This window comes from Taudactylus pleione, unplaced genomic scaffold (assembly GCF_031769625.1).
Source record: "Taudactylus pleione unplaced genomic scaffold, aTauple2 ptg000179l, whole genome shotgun sequence".
Lineage (NCBI taxonomy): Eukaryota > Metazoa > Chordata > Amphibia > Anura > Myobatrachidae > Taudactylus > Taudactylus pleione.
This window is the reverse complement of record NW_028284581.1, coordinates 25,359,743-25,386,231: the sequence shown is the minus strand read 5'-3', so window position 1 is coordinate 25,386,231 and position 26,489 is coordinate 25,359,743. Positions and strand designations below refer to the sequence as shown.

Genomic DNA, 26,489 nt, shown 5'->3' with positions numbered 1-26,489 from the left:
CAATATTGGTGGCATTGTCAGAAATCACAAATCCCGAGGAGAGTACATGTGGAGTAAGCCATTTTGCAATGATTTCCCTGAGTTTTTCTAAGAGGTTCTCAGCGGTATGCCTCTTAGTGAAACCAGTTATACAAAGAGTAGCCTCTGAATAAGCTGGCATTTGGTAGATGCTGCTGCTGCTATTGCTGTTGTAGGCAATACACCTACCCAGTCATGTAATCTTTAGTTTGTCCTGTCCCACTTGTCCACAGATCACTGGTCAAGTGGACAGTGGGTACAATAGCATTTTGGAGGACATTAATAAGATTTTTTTTTAATGTCCTTGTACAGACTGGGAATTGCTGTTCTAGCGCAGTGGAATCTAGAAGGGATCTGGTAGCGGGGACACAGGACCTCAATTAACTCTCTAAAACCCACTGCATTAATGGTGGATACTGGACACACATCTAATACCAGCATAGCTGTTATGGTGTCAGTAATCCACTGTGCAACTGGGTGACTGCTGTCAAACTTGTTCACCCTTGCAAAGGATTGACAGTTAATTGTTTGGTTACAGTACTACAAGTAGGCTTCTCCTGGTCCCCTTCTGGGATGAAGATCCACTGACAGCAACAGCAGCAGCAACAGGCATAGTCATCAAGGATCCTTCTGAGGAATCACGGATAGGAGACGAGTCAATCATGCTTATAACATTGGATGCAGCAGGACTACTTCCGATGACGAATGAGGATGTTGATGATGCAGGTGTTGGTATTGGAGATCGAAGGCGCTTACATTCCACAGAGAGGGAACAGGTAGGTGACACTGGACTGATTTTTACGTTTTTAGTTTTGGAACTTGGCGGCATACACTTTGGAATTTGATGAATGCGTTCCAAGTGACGTAACAAGGAGGAGGTTCCTAGATGGTTAAGGTCCTTACTTCTACTCACTCTTGCTTGGCATCGGTTAAAATGGCTTGACAACTGTTGTCCGGATTTGAGTGGAAATAATTCCACACGTGAGAAGTGGATTTTTTTGTCTTTTGCCCCGGCATGACAACAATGGGCTTTTTCATACCATTGGCAACAACTGTTGCCTGACTTACATAAACGACATCCTCGGCATCAACATCCTCATCATCAACATCCTCATCATCCTAAGCGGCAACTACCGAAATATCCTCCTCATCCTTCATGTGCAATTCCACAGAAGCATCCTCGAAGACTACATCAGCAATATGTTGACAGCCCTTCACCACATTTACAGAGGGCACACAAATGTTCGAAGGATGATCCTCAAGTACACTATTTGAAAGGTCTGGCTCACACATGGCAATACACTGCATTGCGTGCACTGCTGAATCAAGCCCTATATGTAAACTACAAAATGAAACAAGAGAATAAATAAACAATTGAAAATAAAAACAACATTATCTACATTTTTGACTTATCAAAGTGACCAACTTTTAAAGATCTAACTACTGAACACATTCATGGTGTCATTTCTACAATAAGAATCACATTTTATTTGAGTTTTTCCCTACACTGTTGCAGAAGTTCCCACAAATATATTGAATTTGTAGGTTGATTTGCATTCGCCCTTTTGTCCCGTTCATCCCAATCCAGCTCGATGGGGTTTAAGTCAGGAGACTACGCTGGCCATTCCATAATTTGAAGCCTACGGTCTTTCTTCAAAGTTAGTTCTGACATAACCTGGAGTTTTGGGTCATTATTTTGCTGGAGTACGAATACTTGACAAATGAGGTTTAGACCAGAGGTGCTGCTGTGGTATTCCTCTTGGTACTAAAAAACACATTCGAGTGAAAAAGACACTTGGCCCAAACTGAGTCGCCCTGGCGCATGTTTTTGTCATCAGAAGTATGGACATTAAAGTTGTGGCATTTTTCTGTACTTTATTTCAAAATCCAAAAGCATGGTAATTTAATTTATTTGTATTATGGGTTTGAAAAATGTATTTTGTTTTTGATTTGTTTTTATAAAAATACAATTATTTTGCAGTGAAAAAATTATTATGTTAACACAAATAATGTTGTTGCTTTACACGACGTCGCATAAGTTGAAGAATGGACCTTGAAGTGTATCTGCAGCCTTCACTTTTTACATTGTCTCACTTATAACCCGATCTATTGATTCTGAAAAGCATCCCACTGTTTACTAAAATGGTTTTAGCCCTGAAAATTACCTACAGTATCTATCAATTTATATAGAGTATTTAGACACTGTTACCTCAACATTGAGGTATAAACAATGTTGTTTGTTTTTCCATTACGAGCCAGAATGAAAACGCTGATGGAAGCTCTCACTCTGTTTGGAATGGGTATATCAGGAGCAGAATGACTTACAGGACAAAAATCAATATAGCTTCCCAAATAACTGCAGAACAGTAATCATTGCAAAACAGAAATCAATTCCGAGCAGAAATCTCTGCAGACCAACCTTGGAGACCATGGCATATGAAAATGTACTTGGAGGAAATTAGTAACCGTCAGTGTAGGTGCAGTGCAACAGTTGATCCTCTGACTTACTGCTCCTTCATTGGAGCTCTGGGGGTGCAGAGAGGGATTCAACTGTATTGGGTCTATAGGGAAAAGCAGGCTGTACTGTACAGTATATAGGGAATAGTGCACGCTCACAGAATAATAAGGCCACTTGGCTTCACCACAAGGCCACACCTCTCTTTGCTAATGTCCCTATTTAATAAATTGGGGGGGGGACAATGCTTTTTCTGGTACAGGGCACCAAAATATCTAGTTATGGCTCTGCTCTAACTATCTGCGGCTACGCAGCTCCATACACAGCAAGCTGTTGTGACACCTTTTTATCATAGCCAGCATTAACTTTATCAGCAATTGTTGCTACAGTTGCTCTTCTGAGGGATGGGAGCAGACAGTCTAGCCTTCGCTTCTGAGGGATGGGAGCAGACAGGCTAGCCTTCGCTTCTGAGGGATGGGAGCAGACAGGCTAGCCTTCACTCCCCATGCACATCAATGAGCCTTTGGCGCCCATGACCCTGTCACTGGTTCACTGCTTTTTCTTCTTTGGATCACTTTGGTATGTACTAATCACTGCATCCCGGGAACACCCCACAAGATCTATCGTTTTGGAAACGCTCTGCCCAGTGATCTAACAGTCACAATTTGGCCCTTTGATCAGATTGTTACGCGAGTGTTCACTTGCTGCCTAATATATCCCACCCCTTGGCAGGTGCCATTGTAATGAGATAATCAATGTTATTCACTTCACCTGTCAGTGGTTTTAATGTTATGGCTGATCGGTATATATATTAATAGTAACCACTTGAACAAGTTTAATTCTTTCTATAAATAGAAAAGTGCCAGATTAGATTTTCCACTATCCTTAAGGGAGATTTATTATTCACTCATACAGTAATTACTCCATAAAGATTTTTTATAAGATACATATTTCAGGGAACTTCTCTAATTTAAGGATTGCATAAAGGATTGCATAAAGGATTGCATAAACCTGTCTATTCAAAGCAGTTTCTTTCTTAGAGACTATAAAGAAATTATTTTATGCAAAATTTATATAAAATGACTGAAAAATTAATTAGTTAACAGAATCCAAAAAATAGAGTCTGTTAATTTCTCTTATTATAGCACTAATATAGCATTAGACACTTTCTTTTTATGTTTGTACTTGCTACAAAAATTGCTGAAGAAGAGTGACAGGTAACAAATACCTCTAGGCCACAAGCAGCCCTCCGAGCCTTCACCTGAGGCCCACGGATAATTACTGGTTTATGTAGTTGATTCCTTTCTCTGCTTTATGTCCTTTGGGTCCAGCACTTATTCTTTACTTTACATCATACTGAGCTTTGAATGGGGCCCCAGCTCCATTAAATAACAGCTAAGGTATTGGGTGAAGCTTAGCAGGTAATAAAACAGAGAGTGATCCTGGACCTGGGGATTATTTATTATCCTGTGATCAGAAAAAAAAACTCTGGCTTAACGCTGGACGTTACAATCAGGCAATGTTTCTGCCACCTCAAAGTGTGGGTCAGGTTCCAGACTGCACTCAAAACATGCACTGTTGCACTATTAGAAGGTCAGTTACCTGGTTGAGCAGGACCAATTATGAACATGGATGCTCGGTTCACTTCTATAGAATCTACACCAAGATACGTCCTCCTGACAATCCTAGTGGGTGGTCATGACCAGAGGCGTCACTTACCTTTGTGACACCCAGTGTGACAAGGCTTAATTGCTGTGCGCGCCGTAGACGCGCTCTCGAAAGAGGGCGTGGCTTAGCAGAAAGGGGCATGGCCATGGCCCACGAAGCCATGCCCCGCATGTGTGCCGATATTGGGGGCATTACCGCCTCCTGGTCTCTGCACACGGTGGGCTTCCCCAGCGCTCCTGCAGCTGCTGGGGAAGCCCACAATCTGTCCCTGCCTCTCTCCATGTCACGGTGACACCATCCGACGGTGTGACACCAAAATAGCAGAGCAGCTCTGTTATTTTGGTGTCACCCCCTCGGATGGTGCCACCCAGTGCGGCCCCCTAGTGACGCCAGTGGTCATGACAACCACTGTCCCCTCCTTTTGTTGGCTGTGGACTTTTAACATAATGAACGCATTTCCTGTCAGTGATTGGAATGGCATTGTACTGTAGTTCTACGTTTATTCACTAACCTACAATTAAGTCATGCCAGTAGAAAGAACTTAGAATGTTTATTTATTTTTTTCTCACAATGGCATGTATTTCACCTTTACTAGACTTAATGAAGTTCTCACTGAGATTTAGACACTGGCCATTCAGTACAGGGGTCCCCTATTATATGTACATAACAGTGCATTAATGAATTATATATAGACAATTATGTGCCTAAATATTATACATATGTTACATTATACTGCATTCCCAGGACTATGGTGTATTCACTACAGTGCATTGCTATTATAAATCTGGTACATAATCATGCATGCATTATAAGTACTTACTATATATATATTTATAAAGGGGCCCAGATAATGCACTCTCTAGTGGATAGCCACCCTATTTTAGCAGTGGGGCCACAATGACTTGAACCTCATGAATTGATTCATTGAGACCCTCCCACTTCACTAGGGAGGGTCTCGATGAAGTCCCGGCCGGCATCTCAGCTGACTGAACTGGGGGTCACAGAAGGAGCTCATCGATCACTGAGTTTTATTTGATTATTTTCTATTATAATTATTTATTATCTCTTTGATCAGCCTGTGGGTCTATTTAGACACATAGGCTGATCACAGAAGCTGGTTCTGAGTGCAGGGGCATTGAGGCAGGAGCACAGCAGTGGCATGTGCAACACATTCTCAGGGCATATTTTGCAAAAATTACTTGAGAAGTGCGGGGAGGGGATGTGCAGGAACAGACCATTCTCGCAAGCTCCAATCCAGGATGATAATTATAAAATATACATATAATATTTGCAAATGTGGGATGTAGTCACATTTATCTGCATTACAACCACAATTTATTTGCAAATTGTGATAAATATGCCTATTAATCCTCCTGCATTAGCATACACTCTGCACTCCCTTTGAGCCCCCACAACCCCAGACACTTACCTTAGTTACCTCGCTCCTTCTTCTGTTCTGGCTGCTCCTCAGTCCTCCTCACACGCCGCTGCTTGTCTCATTCAGCAGCCCGGCATGCCGTCACACTGCGCCGGCTGACAAGAAAAACTTTATTGCGCGGGCCGGCTGCGATGTAGGTAAGAGACAGAGCGTGAGGGCGACCCATGGAGGCTGGGTGAGAAGTGACTCATGCTGGAGGGTAGCAGTGGGCAGTGTGCTTGTAGCAGCAGGCCCCCGGCTAGGCCTATCACTCACTTTCGAGGTGATAGTAGCGGGCAGGCAGGCGGGCGGTACTAGATGTGGACAGGCCCCCTGAGTGTCCGGCCACGGTGTTGGTAGGAGGCGGAGTGGGAGGGCATCTCTGGGCTGGGCCTGTCAGTCACTCATTGTTATTTTCCATTGGGGGGGTTCGTAGCGAGGGGTACAGGGGCAAGCTCAGGGTTTGTCGGGAGGGGTCTCCATATTCACCCTTCAATTATATAAGTATATATATATAAAATTATACTGTATGTATGTATATGTATATATATATATATATATATATATAAATCACAGGGGCTCTGCACTCACCATAATAACTAATAATAATAATAGACATAATAAACAGTGGGGTTTTGGTTCATGAATTGATCAATGCATTTAAGCTTGCAGCCTGCGTCACGGGACCCCACTTTACTGCAAGTCCCTACTCTATTGCTCAGAATTATAACATGGACATAGCCATCACATTAGTGTTAAACTCAGGGTATGCTATCAAGGTTTAAAGCTCACAGCAACTTTGCTTTTAAATGTGAGACAGTTACCAAGCACACCTGTTGCAAAGCACCTAGGAAAACAGCTGACACAAGTTAGATAACTAGTTAAAAGGGGTGCATGAGAAAATGTGATCACAAAAATGATTAATTATAAAAATTAATCATAATAAACAAAAAGCACTAAATCACGGCACTCACCATTCCTAGTTTTGGGGTGCAACATGGTATGTGACCACATTGTTTAAATAGAAATCACAGGGGCTCTGCACTCACCATAATAACTAATAATAATAATAATAATAATAATAAACAGTGGGGTTTTGGTTCATGAATTGATCAATGCATTTAAGCTTGCAGCCTGCGTCACGGGACCCCGCTTTACTGCAAGTCCCTACTCTATTGCTCAGAATTATAACATGGACATAGCCATCACATTAGTGTTAAACTCAGGGTATGCTATCAAGGTTTAAAGCTCACAGCAACTTTGCTTTTAAATGTCAGACAGTTACCAAGCACACCTGTTGCAAAGCACCTAGGAAAACAGCTGACACAAGTTAGATAACTAGTTAAAAGGGGTGCATGAGAAAATGTGATCACAAAAATGATTAATTATAAAAATTAATCATAATAAATAAAAAGCACTAAATCACAGCACTCACCATTCCTAGTTTTGGGATGTAACATGGTATGTGACCACATTGTTTAAATAGAAATCACAGGGGCTCTGCACTCACCATAATAACTAACAATAATAATAATAATAGACATAATAAACAGTGGGGTTTTGGTTCATGAATTGATCAATGCATTTAAGCTTGCACCCCGCTTAAATGCATTGATCAATTTATGAACCAAAACCCCACTGTTTATTATGTCTATTATTATTATTATTGTTAGTTATTATGGTGAGTGCAGAGCCCCTGTGATTTCTATTTAAACAATGTGGTCACATACCATGTTGCACCACAAAACTAGGAATGGTGAGTGCCGTGGATTAGTGCTTTTTATTTATTATGATTCATTTTTATAATTAATCATTTTTGTGATCACATTTTCTCATGCACCCCTTTTAACTAGTTATCTAACTTGTGTCAGCTGTTTTCCTAGGTGCTTTGCAACAGGTGTGCTTGGTAACTGTCTCACATTTAAAAGCAAAGTTGCTGTGAGCTTTATACCTTGATAGCATACACTGAGTTTAACACTAATGTGATGGCTATCTCCATGTTATAATTCTGAGCAACAGAGTAGGGACTTGCAGTAAAGTGGGGTCCCGTGACGCGGGCTGCAAGCTTAAATGCATTGATCAATTCATGAACCAAAACCCCACTGTTTATTATGATTATTATTATTATTATTATTATTATTATTAGTTATTATGGTGAGTGCAGAGCCCCTGTGATTTCTATTTAAAGAATGTGGTCACAAACCATGTTGCACCCCAAAACTAGGAATGGTGAGTACCGTGGATTAGTGTTTATATATATATATATATACATATACACCACACAGCAGGTGGCACGCGAAGACTTATAGAAAAGTACAGAATTTTTAATCAATCTTCATCGACGTTCATCGACATTTCAGGGTAACCCACCCCTTCCTCAAGATTGCATCTTGTGGAAGGGGTGGGATACCCCGAAACGTTAATGAAGATTGATTAAGAATTCTGTACTTTTCTACAAGTCTTCGCGAGCCGCCTGCTGTGTGGTGTATATTGTGGGGACACGGTCTCCTTTAACAGGAGGGCACCAGGGCATTTATTTTCTTTTTAGTACCCCGAGTGCCGGATCAATGCTGGTTGGTATATATACACATATATATATATAAATATATATATATGTATATATATATATATACACGCACACATATATATATATAGTATATTATATATATATATATACATGTATATATATATATATATATATATATAGATATATATATATATACACTCATACACATACATTCTCTCATTAGAAATGACACCCCAAATCCGTGTCCATCTCCCATTAAAAATTATACCATAGATCTGCCATCCACCAGTGCATGAATACATCCCACCACTGTGATTGGTGCATGGCTGCAGTCTTTAATCAATCAGCATCACCTCACCCATCACCATCACCCCACTGACTGCATGCCGGATGCTGCGTGCAGTCACAATGTAGTGGCGAGTGTCAGTGACAGGCAGAAATATGCTGCCCGAATGCTCTCATTGTATTTACAAACACAATTGAATCGACCAGGGAGCATCATCTGCCTACATGCCCCCAGCTGGGGTTCCAGGTACTCAGAACCCCCCCCCCCTTCCTGCGTGCGCTACTGAGGTAGGAGCAGGTGGGCCTCCCATGTGTCCAGGCCCGGGACTCCAGTCCTGGCAGTCTCCCCCTGATGGCGGCCCTGCCTGCGAGGGATCCAAACACCAAACCTCTTTATCCATAGTCACTTAACATGTGCTGTTTGCAACTATGTAGCAATTCTAGCTACAGTATTTATAAGTTAGTTGCAATTCTTAGTTTACAGCAGAGAGCTAGGAAATGCCATAGGAATAATATAAGATATACTTTGCTTTGGATGTGAGGATTCACAATGATGCAGATGTATTTTAACACATTCTACTCCCTCACAGGTATAAATGCATGAAAATGAACATGCCTCCAACGCATGCTGTCAGTCTAACTTTTTCCTTTTTTTCTATTTGCAACCTGAGCCATGTTATGTCTTGGAATTTGGTTTGGAAGCCTTGGTTTAGGTCTGAATTAATATTGTGGAATAGACTGAAGAGGAAAAAAGTCCCCATATGATCCGTCAATTATCTTATATCTTCCCTAACCATTTATGTGTGTACTTGGGAAACTCCTTAGCAGGTATTACATATTAAAATGCCCATTTTACTGTAGATCCATTAGATGGGGTATGTAGTCAAAATTATGGCAGCTCATGTTAGGGTCAGGGCTAAAATGCATGAGAAATGTTATGTCGACATGCTGTTAACATTCACAATGCTGCCATCTCACATGCCAATGTAATGCCCATGTTGATATTCTGAGGGATATATTTACTAAAAGTCAATTTTAATCTATTTTTTATTTATTTAAAATCGATGAAAATCGATCAACATCAATGTTGTGTTTCTGGGGGCTAAATCACATATTTACTATCAGATCATTTTGATTTGTTTTTTTTTTAATTATTATTAAATGTTTGACTTAGTTCCACAAATCGACCTTCAAAGGTGAACAAATCTTCTGTGCCAGACTTCCAGTGACTGTGACTCAGTTGTTCTTCCAGTACTGTGCATTTAGGATATACAATTGTTGACACCTTGTGTCTGTAGCTACTACTGTCCCTTTTCTGCTTCGAACAATGCAACTGAATTCTGTGTGACCTCTATGTTCTAGGACACTGATGGCTATAAGATGTGTTCCCATTTCTGGTACATAAAGCACGTCTTGGATTTCTGTGACTTTAATTTTAATCCCAACTTTCAGGTTTCAAAGTTGATTGCTGTTCCTTTGATTTTGAGAGGGTGACATTGGGTTAACTTGGTAAACAATTCCTCATTGCAGCTGAAATGCCTTGTTGCATCTGAATTAATGTACCAACAATCCTGTCTATGGTTATCTATAACACTCAGGGCTAATTCATCTTTACTTTACTGTTGCATTTCTTCACACTCTTTTGCTTGGAATCAAATTGCTCTGTGACCCCTTTTGTGAAAATTGTGTAGTGATTGTGGGCCTGATTCAGAGATATACGCAAAATGATGGCTTGCATATATCTTTGATGGCGGGGGACTGAGCAAGCACAGGACGGGACCTGCACGATCGCTCAATCTTACTGCAGCTGTTTGGGGGCAAGGAGGGGACAGTCACCCGGTCCGTTTGAAAAAACATTTGCAGGCATGTCAAGGCCAGGAGCTGCATATTCCAACACAGATTTCCTGGCCCTGGCTGAGCAGTCCAGGTGGCCAGTCTGAGTCAGCTTAGGCTCACTCAGATGGCCAATGGTTGTGACCATCATGATGGGTGGTCACGACAGTGATCCAATGCTGCATCTTCAAACGCAGCACCCGGATCTTCTACATTAGCATGATCACATTGATCAGTTGAAAGAGTTATGAGGCGGGGGAGATAGACCAGTTTTTCTGCAGTTCAGTGCCATCAGCGCCCACTGACAGCACTTCCAGGAGCTCCCGGCGGCTGCTGGAAGGTCCCCACCAGTAATCCGGACCAGTGGGAAAGGTAAAATTAACTTTCTTTTTAACCACGCCTCAAAGCCAAGGACAAGTCACATTCATGATCCGCAGTTTTCCTGTGTACTGCAGTGCCCCCCACCAAATAAAATACACTCCAAAAACATACTGGTAGGTTCATAGGCTTCTAACAAAAGTTATCCCCTTTGCATTAGATTTTTGATTCCACAGCACAGTGTTTCCCAAACTCATTCCTCAGGAACAACAGTGCATGTTTTCCAGGTGTCCTCACAGAATTACAAGTGAAATACTTAGCTCCACCTGTGAAGCTTTTAAAATGTGTCAGCCAATAATGAATAGACCTGTACACCAACTAGGAAAAATGGAAACCATGCACTGTTGGTGATCCCTGAGGTTTAACACTGCAACAGTATAATTTAAACAATAAACAATTGAAAATGGCATGGACAAAAATTATGGGACCCGTAACACATGATTGCCAACTCTCCATGATTGTCAGGGAGACTCCCTGAAATAGTAGCAATCTCCGTGATTCCCTGAAGAGTCTAGCAATCCCGCTGATTGCCCCTAACCCCCATATTGTAGCTGTTGTATTAAAAAAAAAAAAAAAACAGAGATATATACATTCAAATGGGATCATTAGTATTATTTCTCTGCATTGTTTATAAGGCACAATGATCCCTAAGACTACATGCATTTTCTGAAAAGTATCAGTATGCTTTCCTAAACAAGTAAATGCTGCTTTAGGGCTCGTTTACATTTAGATGTAAGTAAATGTTATGGCACGCCCCTCAGATGTAGCAGTACACACCCACTTTACGCTCACAGGTGTTACTTTCACAATCTCCTTGAAATGCTTTTTCAAAATAGGCAAGTATGCACTAAACCCATAAATGTGTTTAAAACCAGCGAGCTCTCAATCATATGTGATATAATCATCAGTCGCTGTGTTTATGTATTTCAGCTAAACCCCTGTTGTGATGATCAAATCTATTAGTAAAGAGATAACAATATAGCTGGTATAATAGTCAAGCTAAACATATGACAATGAACCATAGATTCTTGGAATAATAAAAAATATATGCGTTTTATTCACACTATACTTAAATCCACATATCGTGGTGATCGAATTAGCACAATTATAACCATGTAAAAATGTTACTAAAATAGTGAAACACTGGCTGCTGCCGCCGCCTCTGGCTCCGTCTGCTGTGCCTAAACATTATATTTTGCTGCACAACCTTTAGGGGCAATCACTGCAATCAGGCAATTTCTGTAGCTTTCAATGAGACTTCTGCACCTGTCAATAGATAGCTTGGTCCTCTCTTCCTGTCACAATAAATGGGAGCAATGATATAAAAGACGACCACAAGTGTCATAAACAGAACACCAGCAATATCTATCAGAATTTAGCATATGACATAGTGACCGGTTTTATAATAAATGGTGGAGGACAAGGGGAGGGAGAAGTAAGGAGAGGAGACGGTGTGGCAGACCAGTAAGAGGAAAGGGGAGAAAGGGACAGATACGGAAACAATAACAGAACAGAGTAAAAAGGTGCAGGTGGGTGGGCACAAAACTAAGAAATGATGTAAGTTTACTTAATTCAAATGGAGAATTAGTTTTGTGAAGTTTGCCAGGAGCCCCAAACCATATCAAAGGATTTGGAGGAATTGATAATAATACTGGTCATATATTCCATACAGTGTATGTACCAGATACGGGATAATATTGGATGTAAAGAAGGAGGACCAAGTTGCTTCCAGTCAGCGGCAATCTGGTTAGTGGTAGCAGAAACAATGTGACATTAATTTATCATAATGCCTGGTGGTTATAGGAAGACCCAGAGGGAGGAGAAAAAAATGAAGTTTACATGGGAAGGGGATTTGGAGAATATGGGAGATGAAACCAGTGCTCCCTTGCCAAAGATTTAAGCTTTTCGGGCACAACCACCAAATGTGGAGGAAAGTGCCTTCAGAGGCGCAACCTCTCCAACATCTATTCGATATATCTGGGAGCATTTTGCTGAGGCTGTAAGGCACATAGCACCATCTATACAATAGTTTATAGATGTTCTCTTTTTTTTAACACAAATCGAACTGAAGGTAGTGTTTTCACAAATCTCTGACCAATCATCCCCATCCAATGCATCTCCCAAGTCTGCCTCCCAAGCAATCTCATGGGAGTTACGCAAAGACTCCTCAATCAACAACGAATATAAGAGGGGAATTAAACCTTTGGTCGAGGATTGCCTAAAGCATAGAGCTTGAAATGTCATGAGAGATCTGTCAGAAGAAGGTGTCACAGTGTGCCTGGACACCAGTGCTCACTTACCGAGCGCGGCAGCGCTGGTTGGCAGCTGGGCAGCAGGCGGGGAGGTCCTCAGCACCCGCTGCTGAAGTTCCTGGCTCTCCTTATATCGGGTGTAGTTCCTCCTTGCAGCCGCAGCTCTCATAGGGCTGCGCACTGCTCAGAATCAAATGTAAAGGGGCAGGTGTACCAATAGAGATGTCACTGTGTGCGCTGAAATTGAAGTCCCATTATATAGGAGGGTCGTGGACACTTCCCTTTTGCCACAGTATAGGCTCACCTATCTCCAGCGTTTTGACACTTGTCCACCCACTTTGTGCTTTTTCGCCCCCAAATTCAAAGTACATTTTTGGGGTGTTGTTTGCTTTTATTCCTGAAATTTTTGATGCAGTTGTCCTTTGGGGGGCTGTCCCAAGGGTTCTGAGTGGTTTCCCCACCTTTGCACCCCAAAATAAAAATGCTGCACTTCTTTTCTTCTGCTATTCAGAGGTGAATCTTTTTCGCCTATTACATTGCATTGACTTTCCGCGTACACGAAAAGCGGATGGAATTGAATATGGAGATAAGTTTCCGGCAGGCAAAAACACACAATCGGCAATGCTTTTTTCGCGGATCTCGGCTTTTCGTGTATGAACGATCATTTCTGTATTTCACCGATAAAATGGTCCAAAAACACATTCCTTTGATCATCCATTCGGTCATAAAAGACAGAAAATGTGGGTCTCAATCCCCTGATATTGAGCAGTGTAAGTGCATTGTCAATAATCTGCCCATATTCCCTATGTTTTCCTTATGGGCAGACATTTGCAAAGTCAGCGCGGTGTGGCCGAAAATTGGCAACTTCTAATAAAAAACTGCGGAAAGTGTAGCAAAGATATTCGATTTGCCGAAAAATCACTCGATTTGTTGTCCCGGCAATCAAACAAAATTGGGCAGATTTTAAGGTTAACAACAAATCTGTCCACGTCTGTAGACTGTAATCACCACTGGGAAAGGGACTGATATGAATGACTACAAAGTCTATATAAAGTGCTGCATAATATGTATGAGCTATATAAATGTTAATAAAATAAATAAATAAAGCTTTAAGGTACTGCCTTTCACAGACAGGTAATATATTTCGGTTTCCCAGACTGGCAATTTGACAGAAAAGAAGAAAAAACCCCATAAAGCTGTGTCTGACACCTGAAGTTAGTGACATGCATGACCCTGGTGAGCCAGCATCCATAACTTACGCATTAGTTTCATGGCCCCAGGCTATACCTTTTCCTGTTTGTACAATACCTTAATAGCTAAAAAGATTAAAGACATTTTTATTGTCTACTAAAATGTAGATTAACTCAGCTATCATTGATACATTTGCCACATTTTAAATACAATTCATAAAGTTTTAGCAAAATCTACATTTGATTTAATTTACGAATAGAGAATTGTGTGTTTCTTACACACATAAAAATATGGATATTTAATTGCTTCAAAATTGTAATAAAAACGTCACAGCTATTGAGCATATTTATTATGTGTAACAGTATTTATTGACAAACAGCTGACAGCAGTGATACTGTTGGTTCACATTATGGGGCTAATCATGAGTTGGGTGGAAAGCAAAAAAGAGTTGCAATAACCATGTGGAAATGCAGATGAGGCACATTTAGAGTGGGCAGAGAGATTTATAAATGAGAGGGGCATGTACAAACTCAAATACAAATTGCAGCTTAAAAACAAAGCTTCCCAGTATTTCTGGGCTCCATGCAATAGCAGCCAGCATTACCCTGCATGAAAAAATAAATGTATTTGCATCGTTTTCATTGTAACATGGTTTTGTTCCAGATACAAAGGCATATCTGTTTTTAGAAGTGGAGGCGTGCCCGACCATAGTAACCAATCAGATTCTAGCTATTATCTTCTAGAACAGGTATGTCAAACTCAAAATAGATACCAGGCAGCATATTCAAGGTCTACGAGTGTGTGGGCAGCAACAAAAAAAAAGTCTTATATGCAATTTTGAAAGGTTTATTATTAATTAAAAACCAATGCAGTGCCCCTTATGCAATTCCTCCCTGTATTAGAGCCCCTTTTGCAATGCCCCCTGAATTTGTGTCCATTATGCAATGCCCCTTATGCAGTTCCCTAGTAATGTCCTTAGTGCCCCTTATGCAGTGCCCCCAGTAATGCCCCTTATGCAGAGCCCCCAGTAAAGTCTCTACTGCCTCTTATGCAGTGCCCCAGTAATGCCCCTGATTCAGAGCCCCCAGTAATGTCCCTAGTAGAGCCCCTTATGCAGTGCCCCAGTAATGCCCCTAGAAGTGCACCTTATGCAATGCTCCGAGTAATACCCCTTATGTTGTGCCCCCAGTAATACCCCTTATGCAGAGCCACCAGTAATGCCCCTTATGCAGAGCCCCCAGTAATGTCCTTAGTTGTGCCCCTTATGTTGTGCCCCCAGTAATGCCCCTTATGTTGTGCCCCTAGTAATACCCCTTATGTTGTGCCCCCTGTAATGCCCTTTATGCAGAGCCCCCAGTAATACCCCATTATGCAGAGCCCCCAGTAATGTCCTTAGTAGTGCCCCTTATGCAGAGCCCCCAGTAATGCCCCTTATGTTGTGCCCACAGTAATGCCCCTTATGCAGAGCCCCCAGTAATGCCATTAGCCCCAGTAATGCCCCTTTATGCTGAGCCCCCAGTACTGCCCCTTTATGCTGAGCCCCCAGTAATGCCCTCAGTAGGGCCCCCATCAATGCCCCTAGTACAGAGCACCCAGTAATGTCCCTTTATGCTGAGCCCCCAGTAATGCCCCTTACGCAGAGCCTCCCGAAATGTCTTTAGTAGTGCCCCTTATGCAGAGCCCCCAGTACTGCCTCTTATGCAGAGCCCCCAGTAATGCCCCTTTATGCAGTACCCCCAGTAATGCCCTTAGTAGTGCCCCCAGTAATGCCCCTTATGCAGAGGCCCCAGTAATGCCCCTTATGCAGAGCCCCTTATGTTGTGCTCCCAGTAATGCCCCTTATGCTGTGCCCCCTCCCAGTATAGAACAGGCCCCACTCACCTGTCTGTGCAGTACTTACCTTTCTTCACGACGGTCGCTGGGCACCCCTCCAGTCCACGCCGTCCCGCGTAGACGCTGCCGCTGACTGGATCTAATTAGATCCAGAGCGGCAGGCGCAGGCTCTGCTTATCACGGGCAATGCGGGTGATGTCATGACGTCATCCGCGCACTGCATCACTGGGAACACTGGCCTCTGAAGCGATCAGAGGCTTCTGATTGCTTCAGAAACCAGCGTTGCCAGCTTGTAAAGTAAACACTGCCTGATCGGAGCTGAGCTCCGATCGTGGCAGGGGTGTGGGCCGCATATATAATATATATGTGAGCCAACACTCTCGGGCCACATAAAATGTTTATTCAGGCCGCATGTTTGACATGCCTGTTCTAGAAGGTGCTGGATAATTTATAAGTAAAATCTGTTTAGTTGCTATTAGCAACAACTCCACTTCTAAAAAGCCTCACTTTAGTAAATATACCCCAAAGTTACTTGCTTTTTTGGTTTTGCTTCCAACTTTGAATCAGCCCCTAAAAGTGCTGGGAAATTCTTGGCGAATTGGTGAAAATGTTTATACAATATATATGTATAAATATCATACTGTATATACACTAAGGACCTCATTCAGAGTCGGTCGTACGCGAAAAGGGTCCGTATATGCAAATGATTCCCTCGCAAGTTGCGTCCCTAAGTTCGGATCGGTAGTTGGCCGCTCAAGGGGAGGAAGCGGTCGGAAGACAAAAAATACGCCCCCTTCTCTTACACATTGCACGTCATCTCCGGGCATATAAGGATTAATCGAGACCATCGGAAACCATCGAAACTGGTCGTAGAGCTTAAGGTTGACCATACCCTCTCTTAAGCTCTACGATCATGTCTGTGTAAAAACCTCCCATATCACATGTGCCATGACGCTACTTTGTTAATTATGCACTCCCACAAAACGCCATCCGCATAATTAGGCACGCCTGCGTTCGGATCTCCACTCCCCCGTTTTCAAGCACCTTCCCCTGTTACCACCCACAACCGCCTCCATCTGTCACTCAAACTACCGACCTGGCTGTGTTCAAGGAGAGAGAAATTTCTGATCGTAGGGGCCAGTTTGCGCACGCGCATTGCGAACTTTACGCATGCGCAGTATAGCAAACATCGGTGGCGTACGACTGTGCGGCCGCTTCGACCGACTCTGAATGAGGTCCTAAATTCCAGTCCTCAATGGCTTCCCATTCTACCTACTTTCACGCATTGTTCTACCTATAGTACTGGTTATTGGAAGTTGTTCTGTGTAATCACATTTCATAAAAAACTTTGTTATTATAAGGCTGGGTATACACCTAAATGACCGGCAATCGTGCCGATGTTCAGGGCGATTTGTCTTCAGCTTGGACATCGCATGATGGCCGGTACACACTTGAAAGATGTAATGAAAGACAGAACAATCACTGTTCTGTCCTTCATTAACTTGAACAGGCTCACATGCGATAACGTATGATTGACTGTGCAGCACAGACAATCGCACGATCACGATATCGCATGCGACCGCGGGTATGCACAAATTGGGCATACACACTGCACGATATGCCGATTTATCGTTCCGATTTGGCTAAATCAGCCAAATCAGGCCGATATCGTACAAGTGTGTATGCACCCTTAGAGTTGAACTCTGTAATGGTCATATGACCACATCTGTGTTTTTAGCTAAGGGTTTGGTTGACAGTGTTAAAAACAGCCAGACACCTGTGCAGGTTACCTAGGATACACAAGCAGCTTCTCTTTTCCCATGGGCTGTCCCTTAGGTGCTGCCAATTATAATTAGTAGTAGGGTTGTAACTAGGGGTGTGCGAAAGGGGAAGCAGTCGGGAAGCCAACGGACGGAATCCCGACCGTCTGCTTCCCGACTGTCTAATCCCGGCAAGGGGTAAAATGACAGGCATTGAAATCCCACCGCCTGTCATTTTACCTACGCCGGGGGCCCGACACCCGGCTTACTGATCGAAGATAAGCCGGGCGCCGGGCGCAGACAGCCGCGCGGGGGGGAGGGTTAGGTTTAGGGTTCCCAGGGGGGACTTAGGGTTAGGCACCCTCCCCCGGGAGGGTTAGGTTTAGGGTACAGGGAGGGGGGGTTAGGTTTAGGCACTTAGAGAGGGGGATTAGGGTTAGGCACTTGGGGGGAAGGTTAGGGTTAGGCACCCCTAAGGGAGGGTTAGGGGGTAGAATTAGGTTAAAGAATACTTACCTTGGACGATCGGGATTTTCACTGCTGCCGGGATGCCGCTGTCGAGATTTGAATCAATCATACTGAATCCGTGCGACAGATGCCAACACACAGAGTGCATGGTTCTGTAGGTGGGAGCGTCGCCACCCCACGGCCTTTGCTTCTGGCTTGCAGGCTAACTGAAATGGAAAACTGCAGTCAGGATCACTGCTGTGGCACAGCACAAGCGCCCTTTAGATACTCCTGATAGGCACCCTGCAGTCTGTGCCGCTGAATGGAGCGTCAGGATGCTCCAATCAGCACTGCACTTACCAGTGCTGCAGCCCGCGCAACGTAATGACATCATGCACCCAACGCCATATTACCCTGTTTGTACACAATATAATAATGTAATGAAGTTTCAAACTGCATACTGTAGAGAGAATATTGTCTTGACAGTTATTAAGATACTGAAATAACATTTTCAATACAAAATACAGCATGGTTGCAATACACTTTTAAGAGTAAAAGAAAAAGCTCTAAAATATATTGTACCTTGTTTTTGAGCTCTATAAGAGGCAGACATTGTACAGAATACACATCATTGTAATCAGAAGAACTAGGTGATTACATGCATTCTGGAGTTGCACTAAAAGCCATAATGTAGTTTGGAATGAATCATAAAAAAGTGTATTATTTACTACATGTATCCATTTTTTCCCTATAAAACCCATAAAATAAATTTCTAAGATATGTTTACCAATATCCCAGGAAAACAAACCTATATACAGGGCTGCATGGGAGGCGATACGTCTAATGCTGTAACTCGGTACATGGCTGAGGGGAAACACGGTTGCTCTCTGGCAGCACCTGTGCTCATCTTGCGGGGTGCCTTGAGAGGCATCCAATGGTATGGAGGGGTGAGTTCTTAGGACACAGCCAGCGCCCAAGTTCCTGCTGCCTTTGTAGTGCACTGACGTGGTGCGCACTAGTCATATGTCTTTAATATATACAATTTGCTTAAATGGACTGAAGAAATAAAAAGTAATTCCTGGTGAAACCACATCTAGGAAACATAGATATAATTTATCCAACTAACGACAGGACAATTTTTGGTAATTTATGAACTGATAATTTTTAAAACTGCATTCCCAAGTAGGCAGAGAAAAATTACCCTACCCAGCATTTCCCTCTCTGAAGCTCCAAAGGCTGCTCCATGCAGCTGTTTTTCCAGAACATTTGACTCACTTCCCTGCTAGCCGCTAGAATATGGCTTCTTATTCGTCATCCACTTAGTCATTTTTTAAACTGGTGAGCAAAAAAAAATTCAGGTGCTATAGAACACAAAGTAGGCCCAGGAAAACTGTATCAGCATGCAGCTCCTGGGAGTTCACATAGGGCAAGCAGCAGATAATTAAAATGTATTGATGAATTGTTAAAACTGTTTTAAATTGTGCACTACTCAATGTAATTATGTGAGAGTCAGTCTCACATTCTAAATAATTAGCTATATTGTATGTTTCAACATACAATACTTGTACCAATCTCCTTTACCAACTTACATATCAAGATTAAAACAGATAAAATTGAGGTTTCCATGATCATAGAGTTATTGAGAATGCACAGCACCCCCACTTTAAATAGGGGTAATCACAGCACCTGTTAGGTAATAAAGGGCAACATTGTAGAACATGTATAATATATATATATATATATATATATATATATATGTACCAACGTAAGTCGGCACTCATGGGATTTATCAGCAGAAAAAAAGAGGACTCTTCACACAGTGTGTTGTTGAATTTTTTCTACTGATAAATCCCACGAGTGCCACCTGACGTTGGTACATGTGTTTGGACACATGAATTGCCTTAGGATGGCACCAGGGTCAAAAGTGTGTTTTTTTTGGGTTGTATATATATATATATATATATATATATATACATATATAAATATATATTTATATTTATTTATTTATTTTCCAAAGCACTAGGCTTATGTTGGTAGACAGGTTTCAACCATAACACAAATGCATTAAACCAAAGTTATTACACATTGAGGCATACAATGTAACACACAAAGACATATACATGTAGTAAAACGTGCAGATATAAAATTAACTTGTAGAACTCCTGTCTCTGTGAGCAACCTATATTCAGCGTGCTCCGAAGTATACACTATTACTCTGCTTTCTCCGCTGACACAGTATTTGTCAGTGAAGTAATTGCAAGTTATATGTGTTTAGAGCTTGATGTCCAAGTGATGTATATGCAACAGCCTCTTTCCTTATCCAAACAGCAACAAAAGGTAATAAAATAACTATACAAAACATACCTAGAAAAATACTATTCCAGTTTGTTCTCAAGAAGTTTCCAAATATCCTGTAACAATGCCCCTCCAACAAGGCCCACTTAACACATTTTGACATGATAATTGGGAATGACCCTAGGCATGCATACTTTCACAATCATTTGTTCTTCTTCCTGTCCTGTATGTTTTGACAATGTAATTATCTGTCCAAAGTATTTTTGGACATTATTGGCAATATCATGAAATGTATTATTATTATTATTATTATTATTATTATTATTAATAATAATAATAATATATTGTTATTATAAAATAATATAAATATATTTAAAATCATATAAGTAAAATTATGTATTTTTTTTTACATTTTTATATTACTGCAAGGCTCTACTCTGTAAGCTGCAAACTGTTACAAAATGTCACGTTTGTCATGTGTTTGTGATGTACTAAATAATGTTGTATGCAACTTACTAACTGCTCACCATAAACACTGTATTCAGAAGTGAGTACATTTTACCATGAGTACCATACAAATATGGAAACTATAGTAACTCAGGCTATTACAATATCCCATCTCCACTAAAGCCAGGTTCTCCTCTTCAGGAACATGATACTTTAGCAGTAAAACAACAATTGTGCAAACGATGGATTATGAATAACCCAGATGTTAATCTGCATTATATCTGTATAAGCCAATTACAGAAAAGTATTCAGAACTTATTGTATACACTACATGTGAAATATTGAAATATGCTTCTCCCATATTTGGCCCCACACAAATAATAGTATATGGCCAGTGAGCTGAGCCCAGCATTTGCTGGGATAGTTTTGTGTCCTAAGGACAGAGAAAAGTGTCATCCCTGATTTACAAGGAGAGTACAGTACAAGCCAGCAGCACTGCATTATCCGAGTTCTAAGTACAGTAGAGCAGCTAAGATATGTCTATGAAAAGAATGCACTGTGGTCAGCACTACATACCAGTCCTGCCAGGATCTTCCTGCTCTCCTCATCGGTGCACTGATCGGAGAACATGCTCCGCTGAACAAACAGAAAAGTATTCACGAAAATCCAGCAAGAACCCCAGAAGAGCAGGAAGAGGAAAGTGTTTTTCTTCCAGATCTTTAACCTCAGCCATTTGACAGTGATCACCCTCATGGTAGGATCAGTAGACTGGTGCCATAGTCTTGCACCCTGACCGCCTGATGCTGCTGCCTATGAGGAAGACTTCTTATTATACAGAGTGTGTGAGAAGCACCAGCTACAAAGTAGCATTGGGGTAGCAGGAAGCCCCCTGCTGGTGGGCACTGCGCAGCCCCTCCTGCTGTTGTAGCATCCCGGCCCTGATCTGCAGTAACCAGCTCTGCTGCTGCTTTCTGTATGGACACCTGGACCTGTGTGACCACTTCTCTGTGGCTCAGTGTGCTGCTGCTGCTGCTGCTGCTGTTGAAGCTGCTTATGCATTAGCCACCTCACGTAGTTCCGCCTTGTTCTTATGCTCTCCCCCATGTCACTCAGAAGATCCACTTCTCATGCAGCCTTTTACGTTCGCCACACCGGGGAATGCAGGGAGCTCTCTCTGAGCTCCTGGGTAGAGCTCCACTTGTGCCCGTCTTCTCTGTGTAGATAGATAGCCGTATACATAGAGATGTCAGGGAGACTGATGAATCTTCTGAGTCAGTGCCCACAGATACCACGCACCCACAATGCTGCTATTATGTTATACTAAAATACCACACAGATTTCTGTGTCCTATACACATGCAAGCAGTTTCCCTTGTGTGCTCACACTCACTGCTGCAAAGTATGCTGTCTAGTGCCTACTCTACCATATAGCTGATTTTTTTTTGAAAAAGGAAAAAGAAACCTATTAGCTCGCTGGGATGTTAATGAACTGCTCTGATTATGTATTTAGCATCATTAGTGGTGACTGGAAATTCAATTAGTCTACAGATATGGTATTTTGTGAAACCTCGAATGTGTGAAAATTATATTTGTACAGAGATTATATTACATACATATTTCTTCCCAGTAAAAATAAAAGACTGCTCAGAGTATGCCAAAAGTCTTACGGGAGTTAGGAGAAATTCATACATTTCTCATTCACTTAACTCCTTCACTGCCACTGAGCGGCTCTGAGAGTCCTATTACAGCAGTGCTGTGTATACTGTGTATCCAATTACAGGTGTTGCTTGCTTGCTCTATCTATCTATCTATTTCTCAGAAGTGATGCTAATATATATTATAATATGTATGCAGTAATAATTTTAATTAGTTTAAAGTAGTAAACTGATGTAACCACTTATAGGGGCCTATTCATCATCGAAGGCTGTATGGCCTCCGATGATGAGGTATTGAACTCGTTGCGAGGGATACTTAAGTATCCAACTCGCAGCGAGGTAAACGTGACACCGGAGCAATTCATCATTTTTCCGGTGCGGGGACAACTGCTCCGAAAAGCAGTTGTCCCCGTGGTTAGTATCGCAGCTACTTCTGTAGCTGCATTGCTTACCTGCTCCCTATCGTCCCGACTACCCGTGCGTGACCTCGGGTCACGCATGCCCCTAAGCGCCGGGGAGGTAGTGAGACTGCAGGGGGATCCGCTCGGATCCCTTTCCGCATCCCCAGAACCCCTTCCCATAGGAAGGAGCAGGACTACGAGAGCAAGACAGTCTGAAGATGGAGCTTGTTCTCGGCAGGAAAGTCCAAAAACGTTCAGTTTTCGGAGTTTGCCGAATACCAAGGGGATCCTATCGGACCCCTGATGATGAATGGCCCGGTAAATTAAATATGCGGAAACTAGCGTTTCCGCATGGTTACCGGGCCATTTATCGTTTGATGAATAGGCCCCATAGAGAGCGACATCTGATGTACTTATCAAGTATAGCAAATATTAGAAATAAAACCCTCAGATAATTGAATATATATGAATGCAATATAATTTACTACTTAATTTTTCGCTCTATTACTAATTGTTTCCTAACAATATGGGTGACAGGGTTACAATGGGGTAAATTTATTAAAGTGAGATTTTTTAGAAGTGGAGATGTTGCCCATAGCAACCAATCATATTCTAGATATTATCTCGTCTAGAAAGTGCTAGTTAAATGTTAAGTAGAATCTGATTGGTTGCTATGGGCAAGATCTCCACTTCTAAAAACTCTCACTTTAGTAAATTTGCCGCCATATGTGTCTGTTAGGCGTACTACCAAACTGGAGGACAGAAACAATTACAGTACACACTCAGTTATATCACTGCATATCAGGTTAATTAAACAGCTTATTGGTTGCATTAATACTGACTTCCAGGAATGAACATGCATTCATTAGTGCTTTGATGGCTGGTCTGATAGCCTCATTGGAATGAGTCTCAGGGAGGGTTGGATTGGGATGGAAAACCAGCCCGGGAAATTTATGGAAGCAGCCCTAATGGGGGTGGGGGTCTGTTGAGGGGGGGAGGGATTGTGCGTGTGTGTGTGTGGTTATTACTCTCTTCCCAAAATACACATAATAGCAAAAAAATATATACACACAACAATTAACATTTAAAAACATAAATTCATATATACATACACACACTATTTGGTGCAGCACGGGCTACAGTACAGGCAGTATATCTTTCCCCTGTTTTTTACAGACAGGTTTCTATATTCCTTTCTCTCTTCACTAGACTCTCATCAGTTGCCGCCTATGTACTATCACACTGCAATGCTGAGGTAACAGGGTGAGTACACTGCCCGGCCTGACAGCAAGTACTTTTGTTTCTTCACTGTGCTGCAGGGCAGGAACTCTCATTCCCAGTCCAATACAATAGTAAGACTGGCAAAAGCAGGTCCCTGTTCTGTTAAGTACACAGGCACTATTTTTCTATCTTCAGTGTTATTATTGGGAGGATATTAACAGATATTACTGCATACTGAGGCATGCCTCAATTTAACTATAGATTGCAATTTAATACATAGAGGTCTGTGGTGCTGCTGCATTTTATTTTGAATGATTCATGCAGTTATTTATCTATGAATTGATGACATTATGTCCATATATGCTGTATATTCGCCTTCATTTGTATTTCTTTTCATTATCAGCATCAAAAAAACTTTATTATAGTGTCTAATACGTATATATTGGGATAGCCTGTTTTACATTTGCCCTTAGGGACATCCGTGATTCATAGCGAGTGAGCCCTTTATTTTATTGATATATGTTTTTGCACTTAGTACTTTATGAACAAGTCCACTATTTATTTGCAATTTATTGTTTTTTGTCCTTATCTATACGGTGGACTGTTATAATTATTATTTTTATTTTCTTTATGATGTTGATTATTTAAAAATATATGTATTTATTTGCACAGGCACTTTCAGATTTACTGCTGCTAATTCTTTTGACAAAACACGATATCTAATGTGAATATTCCACATTCATTATGTTGTCAATAATATTAGACAGTATCTGACTATATTGACTCAGCATCATATGGTGACATTGCTGGGTAACAGTATTGAATTTTACTCTACAGGTTATTGGTTTATCCAATGGGCACTACCTGTTACCTTTATGGTTCTATGATACATGCTTATTTTGTATTTTACTTTTTTCAGGGACCTTGTACTGTATGTATTATGAGTTATAGTCTAAATACATATTTATATATTTTTTTTCTTTATTCCTTGCCCCACCTTACTCCAATTTTACATATTTAATAATAAAAGTTCATTTTTAATAATTTGTGACAAAGTGTGCCCCATCCATGGTAGTTGTCTTTTTTCTCTTTTCTTTTTGCTTATGGATTCTTAACTGTTTGGGAGCACCTTTGCTATTGTTTACAATTGTGGGGCTTTCCTTATAATCATTGTATTCATATTCCTTGAATTCCCTATACGTTGAGATAATATTAACTACCTTCCCTGTGCTGCGTTCCCCTTCCCAACAACAACAGCAGCAGAGCACAAAAAGCTGACACACGGAGGTGTTGGTGTGCTCACTGTCGCCGCCAGTGTTGTGCCACACATTACAAAATACACAAGCAAATCCAAAAAAGGAAATCATCACACGGTAGTGCAAAGTATGACAAGTTAACATATCAAGTGCAGTCCATATTGGAAAGTTCTGCTGGCATCAGCCCTCATAGCACTGTGCTGGACACATAGCGGTGTCAATGAATGATCCGAAATGACAAAGCCCACGGCGGTGCACAAATAACAGAAAAACATTAAACATATCACAGAAAATGGGGAAAACATGAAAAGATGGTGTAGTATACACCAACAAATGGAAAATTGAAAGAACATATTTGTAGCATGGAAAATCCACGCAACATGTTCTGTCCAAAAAAAGAAAAAAATCCGGAAAAACAAATCACAAAAAGCATCCCATTTTAAAGTCTGCGTTGAGACCAAGGGGTGCCAAACAATTCAATTTATAAATCCATTGTAGCTACCGTTGGAGTAATATCTTCTCACGATCCCCACCTCTCCTTATGGGAGGGATATGATCCAATATGAAACATTTCAGTTGACTCACAGTGTGTCCTTTTTCCAAGAAATGTCTAGCTACTGGCAAATTTTTTAATTCCAACTGCTCACTTTTAGAGAGAAGGCATTTTTTGATGGAGTATCGGTGTTGTCCAATCCTTTCCTTGAGCATCCTTGTAGTCTTTCCCATGTACAAGAGGTTGTAGGGGCATTGTAGAATATAGATGACAAACTTACTGTTACAGTCCAGATGTTTAACGGTGTATTTACATGAGTCTTGAGGGTTAAGAAAATACCTACCTGTCAGCATAAATTGGCAATTTGTGTACCCAGAGCACTTGAACACTCCGGGTTTCTGGCTCAATCAGTGCGTTTTGACTCTCAATTTCTTGTTAGGATCAGTGACCACTAATAGATCCTTTAGATTGCATCCTCTTTGGTAAGCAAACAAGGGAGGGATGGAAAAACAAGACACCAGCTGAAATATATCAGTATCTAGAAAGCAATCCTGCCCCTGGTCAGTGCAAATTAATATAAGCTGGTTCAGTCCCAACTGATGGCCTATAAAAAGGTGTCTCATTACGAAGGTGTCACACAAGAAACATCTCATGATGG

At 41.5% G+C, this 26,489-nt stretch overlaps 1 protein-coding gene across 1 annotated transcript in view; it reads right to left on the bottom strand.

Annotated features, from left to right (window-relative positions):
• DIPK1C (divergent protein kinase domain 1C) overlaps positions 1–21,786 on the bottom strand; it is a 128,715-nt gene extending 106,929 nt beyond the window's left edge. Inside the window, exon 1 of the mRNA XM_088475977.1 lies at positions 21,383–21,786. Coding sequence (XP_088332103.1) covers positions 21,383–21,559 — 177 coding nt within the window. The 5' untranslated portion in view covers positions 21,560–21,786. The remainder of the gene's footprint in view (positions 1–21,382) is intronic.
• Positions 21,787–26,489: the final 4,703 nt, after the last annotated feature.